Genomic DNA, 15,086 nt, shown 5'->3' on the forward strand with positions numbered 1-15,086 from the left:
CATCAAGCTAAAATAATGAAGTCCCTATAGTAGAACTCCATAGACTAACAAGAAAATGAGTAGAGGATGGAAACTTGGGAGAATGTGGGAATTAGTCTCTATATTAATTTTCTATTGCTGTCCTGTTTAATCCTTTCACCCTGAGCACTGGTAGGACCTGTGAATATGATAGAATAATCACCCTTTTGATGATTTTGTTATAATGGTTCTCCCTCTTAGCAGACTCAGAAATACTGAGAGACAGAGGGAGATATATTCTCTGTTGACCTTGAAGAAGCTGTTAGGTTGGGAGAGAGCATGTGATTAGAACTGGAGGGAGATTTCTAGGAGCCAGGAATAACATCTGACTGACAAAACCAGCAACAAAATGGGAACTTCAGTTCTACAGCCAGAAGGAACTGAATTCTGTATACAACCTGAATAAGCCAAAAGAGGACCTCAAATTCTAGGTAGGAATGCAGCCCTGTTGACTTCTTGCTTTTGGTTCTTCAAGAGGAAGAAAAAACAACACCAGATTGAAACTCAGATCTGCATCAAAGAATAAAGAGCAAGTAAATGGTAAACATGTGGACAAACATAAAAAAAAAAACTGTCCTTTTTCTGAACACTTAATGCAAAATTACAACATGTATCATAGGATTATAGTATTTGTAGATATAAAATGTAAGACAACAATAGCACAAAGAGCAGAGAGGTATGCCATTGTAAATTCTTACATTTAACATGGAGTGATACAACGTTAACTCTGGACAGACTCTCATAAACTTAGGATGCATATTTTTTTAAAGATTTTATTTATTTATTTATTCATGAGAGGCAGAGAGAGAGAGAGAGAGAGAGAGAGAGAGAGACAGGCAGAGGGAGAAGCAGGCTCCATGCAGGGAGCCTGATGTGGGACTTGATTCTGGGTCTCCAGGATCACACCCTGGGCTGAAGGCAGCACTAAACCGCTGAGCCACCCAGGCTGCCCTAAGATGCGTATTTTAATCCCTAGAGTAAATAACAGGGACAGACAGAGAAATGTAAAAATGATTAGCTAAACATATCATAAAGGATTTTTCTCACTTTTTTTTTTCCTTTTCCTCTTCCACATCCTTTTCTTTCCCTTCCTAAATAATTCAGAACTAAAACCAACAGGTAGGACCAAGCAAGTTAGGTGTCTATGCCAGAACTGGGAGAAATACAGTAGCCCAGACTGTAATATCAAAGCCCAGCTAGGTTGAGAAGGATATCCACATGGGGTGGGGTGAGGAAGGTGTGGTCATCAGAATTCTAATATGCCTTGTTATTAGTTTCCTAGAGCAACCATAGTGAAGTATCACACACTGTGTGGCTTAAAATGACAGAAGTTAATTTTCTTATAGTTCTAGAAGCTGGAAGTCCAAAATCAAGGTTGGCTAGGTTGGTTCTCTCTGCTGGCTCTGAGGAAACAACCTTCCCCTACTTCTCTCCTAGCTTCTGGTGGTTGTCAACAGTACTTGGCTTTCCTTGGCTTGTGGTAGCATAACTCCAAACTTTGACTCTGTCTTCACATGGACATCCTCACTGTTTCTGTCTCCTCTGTGTCCAAATCTCCCTCTTTTTCCCTTTAAAAAGACACAAATTATTGGAGTTAGAGCCTACCCTAAATCCAGGATGATTTTATTGTGAGATTCTTAATGAATTATATCTACAAAGACTCTATTTCCAAATAAAGCCTCTTCCTAAGGTTCTGGGTGTACGTGATTTTTTTGGGTAATACCGTTCAACCCATAGCAACTCCCAAGACTTTTACCCTCTGGTAATTTAACAGGCTTGTGAGACCCTGGGCAGAGAAACCATCTAAGCCATACCTGGATTTCTGATTTACAGAATGAGATAAATAGGTTTTGTTTTAAGACACTAAGATTGTGGTAATTTGTTACTCAACAATAGAAAAATAATACAGAGAGTATCTGCAAAGGAAGGCTGCCTGATGCAAGGTATAGTGGAGTGAGGAGGAGGGCATCCTCATGGAAGACATCCCAATTTGGAGTGTTGAAATTCAAGTAGAGATAGAAGAGTGTTTATCCAGAGAGTGGCTTAGCACAGGGTATCATAGCCAAGGTGGGTGAAGGGAGCATCATTGTAGGAGGGTGGTAATGGTGACTTTTCAGAGCCTAACCAGGATGGAGAGACATTCATGTTAGAGGGCGGTGGCCCAGTAGAGAGTATTAGAATCTAAGCTGAATGAGGGGAGTGTCCATATGGGAAAGCAGACCAGTGCAGGCTTTCAGAACCTGAGCTGGTGAAGAAGATATCTGTGTAAGAGGTGGCTCAGTGCTAGTTGAGAATGCCCAAGATAGGTGAGGGGTGAGGACATCCATGGAAAAGGAAAACCCAGTTGGATTGTCAGAGAGCAAGTGGAGTGAGGAAAGTTCTGATGGTGGTGCTGCCTAGGGTTGAGTATCAGAGCCAAGTGAATAGAAGACAGTATTCACATGGAGAGGCACCCCTACATGGGGGTGCCAGAGCTAAGTACAGTAAGGAAAGTGATCACATTGAGGGGAGAGTAACCTAATACAATGTATTGGAGCCCAAGTGTGTGAAGAGGGCTTTCGTATGGTGAGATAGACTCAGAACAGGTAGTTGGAAAAAGAATAAGATGAAAGGGGTGTCCATATGAGGGTTGAGGAGTGTGGCAGCCCAGTCCTGAGTGCTGGAGCCCAAGTATGATAAACAGGAAGTTTGGTTAGGGAATGGTGAGCTGTGGTCACAGATTAGTTATATCAGAGGAATTGACTAAATAAGCAAATATTTTTTAGTATAATGGGAGATATGGTATTGTTGTTAGAGAAGTGAGTTTAAAATGTGAGAAGGAAGAAAACTAGAATGAACTTTATAGTGTTGGAATTGAATTAGAGATATTGATGTAAAGAGATAAAACTATAAATGTAAATGTTCATATATGTATATACACACTGCATATATTTACCAACTTTGTCCACTGTAAGGGTCTGAGGATAACTACACCCAATAACAATGACACACTAAATGCCCAGATTTGGGTTTCTAAATAATATTACCATTAAAAGGAAATAGAGAAAAAAAAAGAGAGAAAAAAAATAAAAGGAAATAGAATTCCTTGAGGGAAATGGCTGAGTCCAAAATCGGGAGATAAAAAGTAGAAGATGAACCTCGAGCTAGTTTTTTCTGTCAAAAAGTAAGTAAAAAAATCTCAAAGAATGAGAGGAGATAGACAGAAAGGCAAATAAGTCAGTTTGAAGGGGCTACAACTCACCAAATCTGGAATAATTGAAGCATCAAAATTAATGATGGTGATAGAATAACTGAATAAACAAGGAAGTCATGGGTCCATAGTGATATAAATATGTAAATGAATAACTTAGCAGTTTGAGGAGGAACAGCTTACCTAGTCTCAAAGTATTTCATAAAAGGAGCGCCTGGGTAGCTCAGTGACTGAACGTCTGCTTTGGCTCAGGTCCTGATTCTAGCTAGGGTCCTGGGATCAAGTTCCGCATCAGGCTCCCTGCAAGGATCCTGCTTCTCCCTCTGCCTACATTCTGCCTCTCTCTGTGTCTCTTGTGAATAAATAAGTAAAATCTTAAAAAAATATATTTCACAAAATACTTATTTAAAAAAAACAAAAAGGGTAACTTTTCTGTTAGAAGCCCCTGATACCACCTTAAATCAAGTGATCAAAATGAATATCATCATTAATAGGTCAGATTGAATTTAAAATTCATTGAGAAACATTACAGCATCACTTCTCTAATATTCCTGCGAAACATGCATAATTTAGATCTAATCATGACAAGAGATCAAATTGAAGAACATTCTACAAGGTAAATGGCCTATAATATTCAAAAGAGCCAAGGTCAATAAAGTTAGGAAAGACTGAGAAATAATTCCAGCTTGAAGAAGGCTAAAAGACAACTAAAGGCAACAGAAGATTTTGATATGAATCCTTTTGCTATAAAGAACATTCTTGGAGCAACTGGCAAAATTTGATTGGGGTCTGAGAATTAGATGGTAGTATATGTCAATATTAGTTCACTGATTTTTGGCTCTTGTGGTTATGAAAGAAATATCCTTTTTTCATTGAAATTACAAACTAGTCTACTCATGGGTGATGGAGTATCATGTTGGGAACTTTAATATTGTTCAAGAAAAAGTATTTTATACTATATCTCCAACTTTTATTTAAGCATAAGATTGTGTGTTTTAAATTAGAAACTGTCTTTAGCCACAGCAATTTCTTACAAAATGTGCCTCCTAAGGCAGGAGAAATAAAAGCAAAAATGACTATCAAGACTTCATGAAGATAAAAGGATTTTGCACAGCAAAGGAAACAGTCAACAAAACTAAAAGGCAACCTGTGGAATGGGAGAAGATATTTGCAAGTGACTTATCAGATAAGGGGCTAATATCCACAATCTATAAAGAACTTATCAAACTCCACACCCAGAAAACAAAAATTCTGACCAAGAAATGGGCAGAAGACATGAACAGAACTTTCTCCAAAAAGACATACAAATGGCCAACAGACACATGAAAAAAAAAATGCTCACCATCACTTGGCATCAGGGAAATACAAATCAAAACCATAATGAGATACCACATCACACCTGTCAGAATGGCTGAAATTAACAACTCAGGAAAGTACAGATGTTGGCGAGGATATGGAGAAAGGGGAACCCTCTTCTCTGTTGGTGGGAATGCAAGCTGGTGCAGCCACTCTGGAAAACAGTACAGAGGTTCCTCAAGAAGTTAAAAATAGAGCTTCCCTAGGACCTAGCAATTGCCCTGCTAGGTATTTATCCCAAAGATACAAACATATTAATCCAAAGGGGCATCTGCACCCCAATGTTTAGAGTAGCAATGTCCACAGTAGCCAAACTATGGAAAGAGGTGAGATGTCCATTGACAGATGCATGGATAAAGGTTAGTGTATACACACACACACACACACAGGAATATTACCTAGCCATCAAAAATAATGAAATCTTGCCATTTGCAATGATATGGATGGAACTAGAGGGTATTATGCTAAACAGAATAAGTCAGAGATAGACAAATACCATATGATTTCACTTATATATGGAATTTAAGAAACAAAATAGATGAACATAAGAGAAAGGAAGGAAAAATAAAGTGAAATTTGAGAGAGAGTCAAACCATAAGAGATGCTGAACTCCAGAAAACAAACTGAGGGTTGCTGGAGGGGAGGCCAATTGGGAGATGAGGTAAGTGGGTGATGGGCATTAACGAGGGCACTTTTTGTAATGAGCACTGATGAATCACTGAATTCTACCCCTGAAACTAATAATACCACTAGCAGAAATCAAGAGTCAGCTGCTTAGTCAACTGAGCTACCCAGAGTCCCCAAAAGGAAATTAACTTTAAATATAAAGATACAGGGGCAAGTGCTGGTTAAGTGTTAAGTTGGTTAAGTGTTTGCCTTCGGCTGGGGTCATGATCCCAGGGTCCTGGGATGGAGCACTGCCTTGGGCTTCCAGCTTAGTGGGAGTCTGCTTCTCCCTCTGCCTCTGCCCTTCCCTGCCCCGCTCATTCTCTCTCTTTCTCTCTTGCTCTCGCTCTTGCTCTATCTCTCCCTCTAGCTCTCAAATAAATAGATAAAAATAAATATAAAGACACAATTATATTGGAAGTCAATGGATAGAAAAAAATACCAAGTAATAAGCATCACAAAGATGGTACGACTATGTTAATATCACACAACTAGACTTTGAGAGAAAATGTACAACCCCACATAAAGAGAACTTAATCTGAAAGATAAAATTATCAGTTATTAAGCAGACATAATAATCATAGATGTGTATGCATCTGACACTGGAGCTTCAAAATATATGAAGCAAAATTTGAAAGAATTGAGGGGAGAAATAGACAAATCTATAGTCAGCTGGGGATTTTTATCTTTCTTCTCAGTAATTGGTTAGAATAATTGACTGAAAATTACTAAGGACAATGAAGATTTGACTTGATTAATAGTTCTTGAAATCTATCCCCAACACTTGAAAAAGTCACATTTTTTTCAAGTGCATATGGAACGCTCTCCAAGGTAGACCACATGCCTGGGCATGAAAACAAGTCTCAATCAATTTCAAAAGATTGAATCTTACAGAGTATGTTCTCTGACCACAGTAACTTAGAAATTAGTAACAATATGATGCCCAGAAAAGCCCTGAATATTTAGAAATTAAACATTATAATTTTAAATGACCTAAATGAGAGCAAAAGTGAAAATTGAAAATTATATAACTGCTTGGGAAAACTTTTTGGTGGTTTCTTATATTACACATATACTATTCTATAACCCAGTAATTCAAATTCTAAGGTTTTGTCTTAGAGAAATGCCAATCAACATTTGTCTATAAAACAAGATGTAAAAAAAAAAAAAAAAAGGATGTATAAGAATATTCCTATTAGCTTTATTTGTAATAAACCCAAACTGGAAACAACTCAAATGTTTATCTCTCTCTCTCTCTCTCTCTCTCTGATATATATATATACATAATGGGAGAATCTCAAAAACATTATGTAAGCTTTAAAAAGTAAAACACAAAAGAGTATGTATTATATTTTCTATGCACCTGACATTGAACAACAGACAAAACTGATCTATGGTGCTAGAGAGTCTGAACGGTGGTTCCTTACTCCGGTGGAGAATGAATAGAAGGGGTAACAAGGGTATTTTCTGTGATGATAGATATGCAAATGATACTAGCTTGGGAAAGTAACTTCCCAAAGCAGCTAGTGCAATATTCCAGACTGTTTCTTTCTTATTTACAAGGACACTCTTATACTTGCCCTATAAAAAAGAAGAGTAAGGTGGGGGGATGGGTCCCACTTTCTGAAGCACAAAAATGGTGCCTCAAAATAGCCCAAATATATCTCTCTGTAGGTGAGACTTTGCTGGTGTCTTTCAGAAGCCTCTTTGCCCCCAAATACTTCAAACTTTCCACAGCTATTTGGACCATGGTGGTCAACCCATACTTTGTTCACTAACTGACAATTTACAGTCTAGAGTAAAAAGATGATCTGCACCAATAAGAATCTTCTTTTGGGGAGATGAAATAGGGAGTATCAAAAGGTACTTGGCCATTTACCAGCAGGAGCAGTTACTGGGAGAGTGTCAAAAAGTTAGTATCAAAAAGTGCTAACTCAGATAACCTAGGTGGCTTAGTGGTTGAGCGTCTGCCTTTGGCTCAGGTCTGCTTCTCCTTCTGCCTATGTCTCTGCCTCTCTCTCTGTGTCTCTCATGAATAAATAAAATCTTAAAAAAAAAAAGTGCAAGCTCAAGCCATGTATAAGAGAAGCTAAGGAGGAGCTGGAAAAATGAGAATGGGCCAATGTGCAGAGAAGGGAGACCTCGGGAAAGGGACAGTAAGAGTAGTCAGGCTCCAGACTTGTCGTAGGGGTTTTGCAAGGGTGGGGTGTGAGGATGGGGGACTTCCAAGTTAACTTTCAGATCCCATAAACTATTTCTATCATTCTTCCACTGTCCTATTCTCTTGGACATTTTCTTTTAAGTTACATGAGTGGATTTTTGTCCTTAATCTTTGTAATGTAGAATGTGATGGTCGTTATTGTTCTGGGCTTCCTGAAAAACTTTCCTCCACCCTCACCTTTTAGTAACAAACTCTGATCCCTGACCACATGGAAGAAAGGTGGACATATCCAATAGGCTCTTTGAAATATAAGAGTGAAACTGGAGGGACACGTGGGCTGGAAAAGATCATCATCATATAAATAAAAATAAGGAAGTATTTTTTTCTATTTGAAGTTATTTTAATTCCAGTTAGTTAACATACAGTGTTATTTCAGTTTTGGGTGTACAACATAGAGATTCAGTACTTCCATACATCACCCTGTGTTCATCAAGACAAGCGCATTCCTTAATCTTCATCCCCCATACCCACTTCCCCTCTGGTAACTATCAGTTTGTTCTCTATAATTAAGAGTCTGTTTCTTGATTTCTCTCTCTCCCTTTGCTTGATTGTTTTGTTTCTTAAATTCCACATAAGTGAAATTATATGGTATTTGTCTTTCTCTGACTTATTTCCCTTAGCATTATAAACTCTAGCTCCATCCATGTCATTGCAAATGGCAAGATTCATTCTTTTATGGCTGAATAATATATATATATATATATATATATATATATATATATATATATATCCTCTTCTTTATCCATTCATCATCAGTCGATGGACAGTTGGGCTGCTTCCATGTCTTAGCTATTGTAAATAATGGTGCTATAATCATAGGGGCACATGTATCCCTTTGAATTGCTGTTCTCATTTTCTTTGGATAAATGCCAAATAAGGTAATAGCTGGACCAGAAGGTAGTTCTATTTTCAACTTTTTGAGGAACTTCCATACTGTTTTCTACAGTGACTGCACCAGTTTGCAATTCCATCAATAGTGCAAGAGAGTTCCTTTTTCTCCACATCCTCACCAACACATGTTGTTTCCTGGATTGTTGATTTTAGCCATTCTGACAGGTATGAGGTGATATCTCATGGTAGCTTTGATTTGCATTTCCCTGATAATGTGATGATGAGCATCTTTTCCATTTTTTCCCAAATTTTTACTTAAATTCTAGTTACTTAACACATAATGTAACATTGGTTCAGGAGTAGAATTTAGTGATTCATCCTTTACATATAACACCCAGTGATGAGCATCTTTCCATGTGTCTGTTGATTATCTAAATGTTTTCTTTGGAAAAATGTCTGTTCATGTCTTCTGATCATTTCTTAATTGGGTTATTTATTTTTGGGGTGTTGAGTTTTAAAAGTTCTTTATATATCTTGGATACTAACCCTTTATTGGGTATGTCATTTGAAAATATCTTCTCCCATTCAGTAAGTTGACTTTTGGGGGTTTAAAAAATATTTATTTATTTATTCATGAGAGACACACAGAGGCAGAGATATAGGCAGAGGGAGAAGTAGGCTCCTCGAAGGAAGCCTTATGTGGGACTCAATCCCAGGACACCTGGATCAGGACCTGAGCTAAAGGCAGACGGACACTCAATTGCTGAACAGGTGTTCAGCAGGTGTCTCAGTTGACACCCAGGTGTCTCAGTTGACACCCAGGTGTGGCAGTTGACTTTTAGTTTTATTAATGATTTCCTTCATTGTGCAGATTTTTATTTTGATATAGTCTCAATACTTTATTTTTGCTTTTGTTTCCCTCTCAGAATACACATATCTAATAAGAAGTTACTACAACTGATGTCAAAGAGGTTACTGCCTGTGTTCTATTTTGGGATTTTGATGGTTTCCTGTCTCATATTTAGATTTTTAACCCATTTTGAATTTATTTTTATGTATGGTGTAGGAGAGTGGTCCAGTTCCATTCTTTTGCTGTCCAGTTTTCCCAGACCCATTTGTTGAAAAAATTGTCTTTTTTTCCATCGGATATTCTTTCCTGCTTTGTCAAAGATAAACTGACCATATAATTGTGGATTTATTTCTGATTTTCTATTCTGTTCTGTTGATCTATGTGTCTCTTTTGGTGCCAATACCATACTGTTTTGATCACTACAGCTTTGTAATACAACTTGAAAGTGGAACTATGATACCTCCAACTTTGCTTTTTTTTTTTCAGGATTGCTTTATTTGGGGTCTTTTGTGGTTCTATACAAAATTTTAGGGTTTTTTGTTCTAGTTTTCTGAAAAATGCTGGTGGTATTTTGATAGGGAATGAATTAAATGTATAGATTGCTTTGGGTAGAATAGACATTTTAACAATATTTGTTCTCTCAAAGGAAAGTAATTTTTATAGAAAACTTCCAACATATTAGTACTGGCACTATAAATTTTAACACCAATTAATTTTTATACATCTAGGGGTTATTATATCTATTGACAGATGAAGGAACTGAGGCTTAGAGAGTTTAAAGTGGCTTAGCCGTGGTCACACAGTGGGTAGCGATCAAAGGGATCAGTCTACAAAGCCCATACTTCTCCATCCACCCTGGGGCAGCCTCCCAGTTTATCAGAGTCCGCAGGAGGTCTACTTTCTTAGGAAGATATTGATGATGAGATCAAGGCTTGGGATTCTGAGGCACTCCAGCTCTTGAGAAGAGGAGCTAGCGACAGAAAAAGGAAATTCAGAGAAGTTTAGGACCCAGTTACTGTGGTGCTATGGAAGATAGTGTCAGTTATGTTTTGAAAACCAAAATGATGGTCAGTTGTCAAATGGTTCAAAAACATCAGAAAGGGTGAGGAGTGAATTGGATTCAGTTAACTAGAAGTTCAAGCGTGACTTTGGTGAAAACTGGTTCTGCTTGTGTTGAAAGAAGCCAAGTTTTAATGAGCACACAAGATCCTAAGAATGCAGTGAGGAGTGTGAGCATTGAGTAGGTACTGTGAAAGGAAGGGATGGAGCCTATAGTGACGGCGAATATGAGTTTGGAGTTCCAAGGAGAAGCAGACATGCAGGATTAGCAGTGGGTAGAGGAGGTACCTTTTGAAATAGGAACTAAGGAGGTAAGTAAGGAGTCATAATTGGTATGTCTCTCTGCATTTGTGAGCAATTTAGGCGATTTACATTTTTGAGAAGACCGTGAACTCCACAGAAGTAAAAATAACAGGATGGCTGTATTGGAAATTCTATTGGAGATCCCTGTGTTTTACGAGCTAATTTGTTCTCCCTATTTTACAGATTGGGCCCTTGAAGTTCATAATTTGATCAAAATCAAACTGCAGAAACCCGACTCATGACCGCACAGTTCTGAACCCGGGCTGGGGTTGAAGTCAGCGGTGAGTAAGCCGACGTCGCCCGGGGCGGCCGGCCGGGGACAGGGCTGGAACTACACTTCCCAGTGTGCCCGGCGGGGCGGGGCGGGGCGCGGGCAGGGAGGGCGCAGGCTCCTTCCCAGAAGCAAAAGCGGAAACAAAAGAGTCTCGCCGGCGTCCCCGCCCTCACACTCGCGCACACTCGCGCTCGGGCGCACACGGAGCAGGCACCGGCGCCCGGAGCGAGCCAGCGAGCCAGCGAGCAGCGAGCCGAGGACCCGTCGGGCTGAGCCGGCCGAGCAGGGAGCGAGTCGAGCCCGTGACGACCCTACGCCCCTCGCGCCCCGTAGCTGCCCCCAGCCGGCTGGTGTCCCCGCCGCCCTCCCTGACCCATGGCGCTGAAGAGGATTCAGAAAGTGAGTGCCCGGGCCAGGCCTGGGGCGACCGGGCGCGCTTCGGCTCCCTGCCCACGCTGACCCCGGCGATGGTCGCGAAAGACGCGCCGGGAGGGCACAGAAGGGGCCGGTGGGCGGGGAGCGGGGGCCGGAGATGCCGGCGGGGCCAGCGGGCACTGGACAGGTGAGGTGGGAGCAGGGGCAGGTCCCGGGTGGCCCGACGGACCTGGAGGCGGGGGCCCCGCTGTGAGCTCGCGCCGGAGCTGCTCCGGGAGTCCCTGGGTGGAGATCCTCCTCCGGCTCCAGACCTTCCCAAAATCTGTTCTTCACCGTAACAACTGGATTTTGCCCTGCACTGGTCTAGTTGTGGCCCCTGTCATGCTGTGTTTTCTCCATGCCGTTTCTTAAGCCCTTTCTTTTATGTTCTTGCTTCCCCGGGCTCCCGGAGAGGGCAAGGAAGGTGTGGTGGGCCTGCAGCCTTTCTCCTCGGTGCGGTGGGTTTTTTCTTGTCCTCTGCGTTTGGCTTCTGCTCAGATCCCCGAACGGGCTGGAAAAGCCCATTTGGGGCCCAGAAGCCAGGAGAAGCCTCTTGTGTCTTCTATTTTGGTGCCTCTTCTGCTGCCACTTCAGGTCACATAGCTGTAGTGAAAACATAGTTGCTGATACACAACAAGATGACCTCCTGGCTGTGATTCATCGTGAGTCAAGCCAAACAGGTTTTTTTTCCCCTCATGATAAACTTACATATAAAGTTCGAGACACAACAGAAACTGCCACAATTTAAGTTGTTTGATGCTTTGACACATGAGTATAGAATGAGGAGGAAATGTATATATTCATTCAACAAATATTTATCCATCCCAAAGGATTGCCTTCTCTTGCATAATACTGTATTGCTACTGTTTCAGATGTGAACATCTTACAAAATTGAGGTTGGGGCTTTTTTTTTTTTTTTTCTGTTCACTTTTATTTCTTGTTGGGTTATGGGTCTGTTCACTGACACAAGTTTTAAAAAGGTTTATAGTTATATGGAGAACGTTGAGAATTTATTTTTAAATGGGGAGGTGTTTCAGCAAGTTAAGCCAATAACAGACAGCTGTCTCATAAATAATTTTGGGAAGAAATCAATGCTACAGAAAATATTTATTAACCTTTTAAGGCATGAACTGATGGAAATATATACATTGTGTTCTCTGTCAGTACTGGTGTCATCTTCTGGTACAGAGGACAGCAACTTCCAGGTCCAGCCTTTTTTTGTTGTTTTTCTTCAAACATTGAATTTGTAGAATCCTGGTTTTTGTGTGTGTGCGTATAACATTTGAGGGTCTTCTCACTATAAAACATAAAGCTAACAATCCCCAATTATTGATTGTTTTCTGATTTGAAGATAATGCAATTACACATTCAAAATTACCCTAATTTTGAAGCCCTAATCAGCATCTTTGCCATACCTGGTATGCTTATTAATAATATGTAATCTTGGCTTACATTTGATTTGAAAAATACACATGTTCCAAAGAAGTTTTAAAACTCCATTTCCTTCTTTCCTACTTGGGAGAATTCTTCACAAGACTTGGCTTATAAAATAGGTTTTAAATAATGTAGAATTTGTCCACAGTAAGTAGGCATTCAAAGAAAATGGACACTATTTGTAAATACTTTGCTGGGCAGTTGTCAGTCATCATGCTGAACCAATGTATTTGGCTTATATCTATAATCTGGAATACACTCAAGTCATATTTTTATTAGCTGTTATTATTAGTTTATAACAGAATTGTCTGGTAAGAAAAAAAAAATCACATAGAATTGATTTAGGCCTGTAACAAATTGATACGTTGGAGAATAAATTGAGGATCCCATAACATCCGATCTCTGTATGCCAGTCTTTGGCTTTCCTTTTCTGTTATCAGAAAAGTTGACTTGCACAAATCTCCTTTCCACTAATCACATGTTCATATCATTCCTTCAAACTTTAAGGAATGTTATTTTGTTTGATTCTCCACTTCTGCTTTTCACACCTTCTTGATTAAAAGCCAATTCCAAGTAAGGTGTGCTGTTTGCCTTATGAACAGTTTGGTATCATTTTGGTATCATGAACTTCTTTGGTATCATTGGTATATAAATTCGTATCTGAATCCTGCGTATTCCAAGGAAAGAAGATACATATTAACTTTTGGCCTTTCTTTTTAAATATATTAAAATAACTGTCAGATACCTTCCAGGTCATTGGGTTGTACATTTCTTGTACCTAAAGTGTCAGACCTTAAAGCTGTGAGGAACCTCAGAGAATTGCAGTTTGGAGTTGAGTGGAGGGCAGGGGCAGGGGGCCAGCTTCCAGGGTAGTGTATCAGAAATATCTGTGGGACATTTTCAGACTGTCCCCACTGCTGCAAATGAAGAGATAGGGAATCCCCCAGATGGACTGGAGTGGAAAGAAGGTTGAGAACCACTGATGCTGTAGTCCATTCTTATTCAAAGAAGGAACCTGAGGCCTGGAATGAAGGAGTGCTTTGTCCAAGTTAATCTCTGAAAAAGTCACTTGACATATTTAAGAAAGTCTTAAAAAGTTTGTGACTTCACATTTTTCACTTCATATGAAAAGGTTAAAGATGACTGAATTAAAATTATATTTATATACAAAGCATGTAGATACCAGTGCTTAAAATCGATTTTATTTTTTTATTTTTTATACTAGAGTATGCTAAATGATTTAATACTCTTATTTAGACATCCAGTGTCAGTTTTGCATTTCAGCTCATAAATTTACACACCCATGCCCTATTTTTAGATACAGGGAAGATGTTATCACAGTCACCTAAATTACTAAAGGGAAAAGTTCAAACAAAGTCTGAGGAGAGACACCTAAAATATGTTTGAAAAAAGAGGATAGTTTTTCAGATGGGCATCTTTTATTTTCTAGAATTATTTTTAAATGTTTCTTTTATCAGTGCTATTTTTAGTCCTTGATAAACTTGTTTTGGAAATCACTTTTAAAATTATGAATGTTGTATCATAATACTGAATGTTTTGAAAACCAGGGGAAAAAAAAGGAGATCCTAATATAGTCATTAGGATCAATGATACAATATATCATTTGTATATTTACTTCTAGATTTTTAAAATTTGATAAATTGAAGTAATGATCATTATACTAACATGTTATGATAGGCTTTATTGCCTTTTTGGTCTTTTGAAAAGTGAAACAAGCATTTTGTTTTATAAATATAGCAAGACAGATAACTATTCCTTAGTGTACAGTTCTGTCCTCAAAATGGAATATTTGCTTTTTTAATAATCAATTTGACTTAAATATATATAGATAAACAGATTACAGTACAACTTTATAAATGTTTTGAGCTGCTGAATTTTTTGATTTGTACAATTCCACATTAAACTCTTTACATCAGTCTAGAAAACCTTAAGGATACTTAAGAAAATAACCCAGCTCTCTGTGGATAGAGCATCAAAGAGAAGAAGATCCGGTTTTTATTTCTGGCTCTGTGACTTAACTAGCTTGTTTCTCTATACATACAATGATACTGCACTAAGTACATCCAGCATGTGTAATATGTACTAGTTACTCTATGAAAGATGCTATTCTAAGTGTCTGACATATATTAATTGATTTAGTCCTTAGTGGGCCCAAGAGGTAGAAATGATTGTTATCCCCATTTTATAGATGATGAAACTAAGACACAGAAATGTTGGGTAATGTACCAGAATCATGTATCTAGTAAGTGGCAGTGCTGGAATTTGAAACCAGATAGCTGGCTTCAAATTCCATGCTCTTAACCATTTTAGTACGTGGCTTTTCTTATCCAAATGGACTCATATCTATTGTATTTAAATTGATAGACCTATAGAGTCAAATGAGTTTATGGATATTAGTGCTTTGCCAACTGGACAGTTCTATACACATGTAAAGTGGTATTATAATTAA

The 15,086-nt window shown here is 38.9% G+C and overlaps 1 protein-coding gene and 1 long non-coding RNA gene across 7 annotated transcripts in view; one reads left to right on the forward strand and one right to left on the reverse strand.

Annotated features, from left to right (window-relative positions):
• Positions 1-1,055: 1,055 nt before the first annotated feature.
• Positions 1,056-15,086, reverse strand: part of LOC144312201 (uncharacterized) — a 73,783-nt gene continuing 59,752 nt past the window's right edge. For 2 of the 5 annotated variants that reach the window (XR_013377646.1, XR_013377649.1), the window contains one exon: positions 1,056-1,586. This is a non-coding gene — a long non-coding RNA (uncharacterized LOC144312201). Of the gene's footprint in view, positions 1,587-12,142; positions 12,495-15,086 lie in introns of those variants that run through there. The other 3 variants (XR_013377648.1, XR_013377645.1, XR_013377644.1) reach the window with 3 other exon arrangements.
• Positions 10,923-15,086, forward strand: part of UBE2D1 (ubiquitin conjugating enzyme E2 D1) — a 30,934-nt gene continuing 26,770 nt past the window's right edge. For both annotated transcript variants that reach the window (XM_077894580.1, XM_077894581.1), the window contains exon 1: positions 10,923-11,167. In XM_077894580.1, coding sequence (XP_077750706.1) covers positions 11,144-11,167 — 24 coding nt within the window. In that variant the 5' untranslated portion in view covers positions 10,923-11,143. The remainder of the gene's footprint in view (positions 11,168-15,086) is intronic.

Source organism: Canis aureus, chromosome 4, assembly GCF_053574225.1.
Source record: "Canis aureus isolate CA01 chromosome 4, VMU_Caureus_v.1.0, whole genome shotgun sequence".
Lineage (NCBI taxonomy): Eukaryota > Metazoa > Chordata > Mammalia > Carnivora > Canidae > Canis > Canis aureus.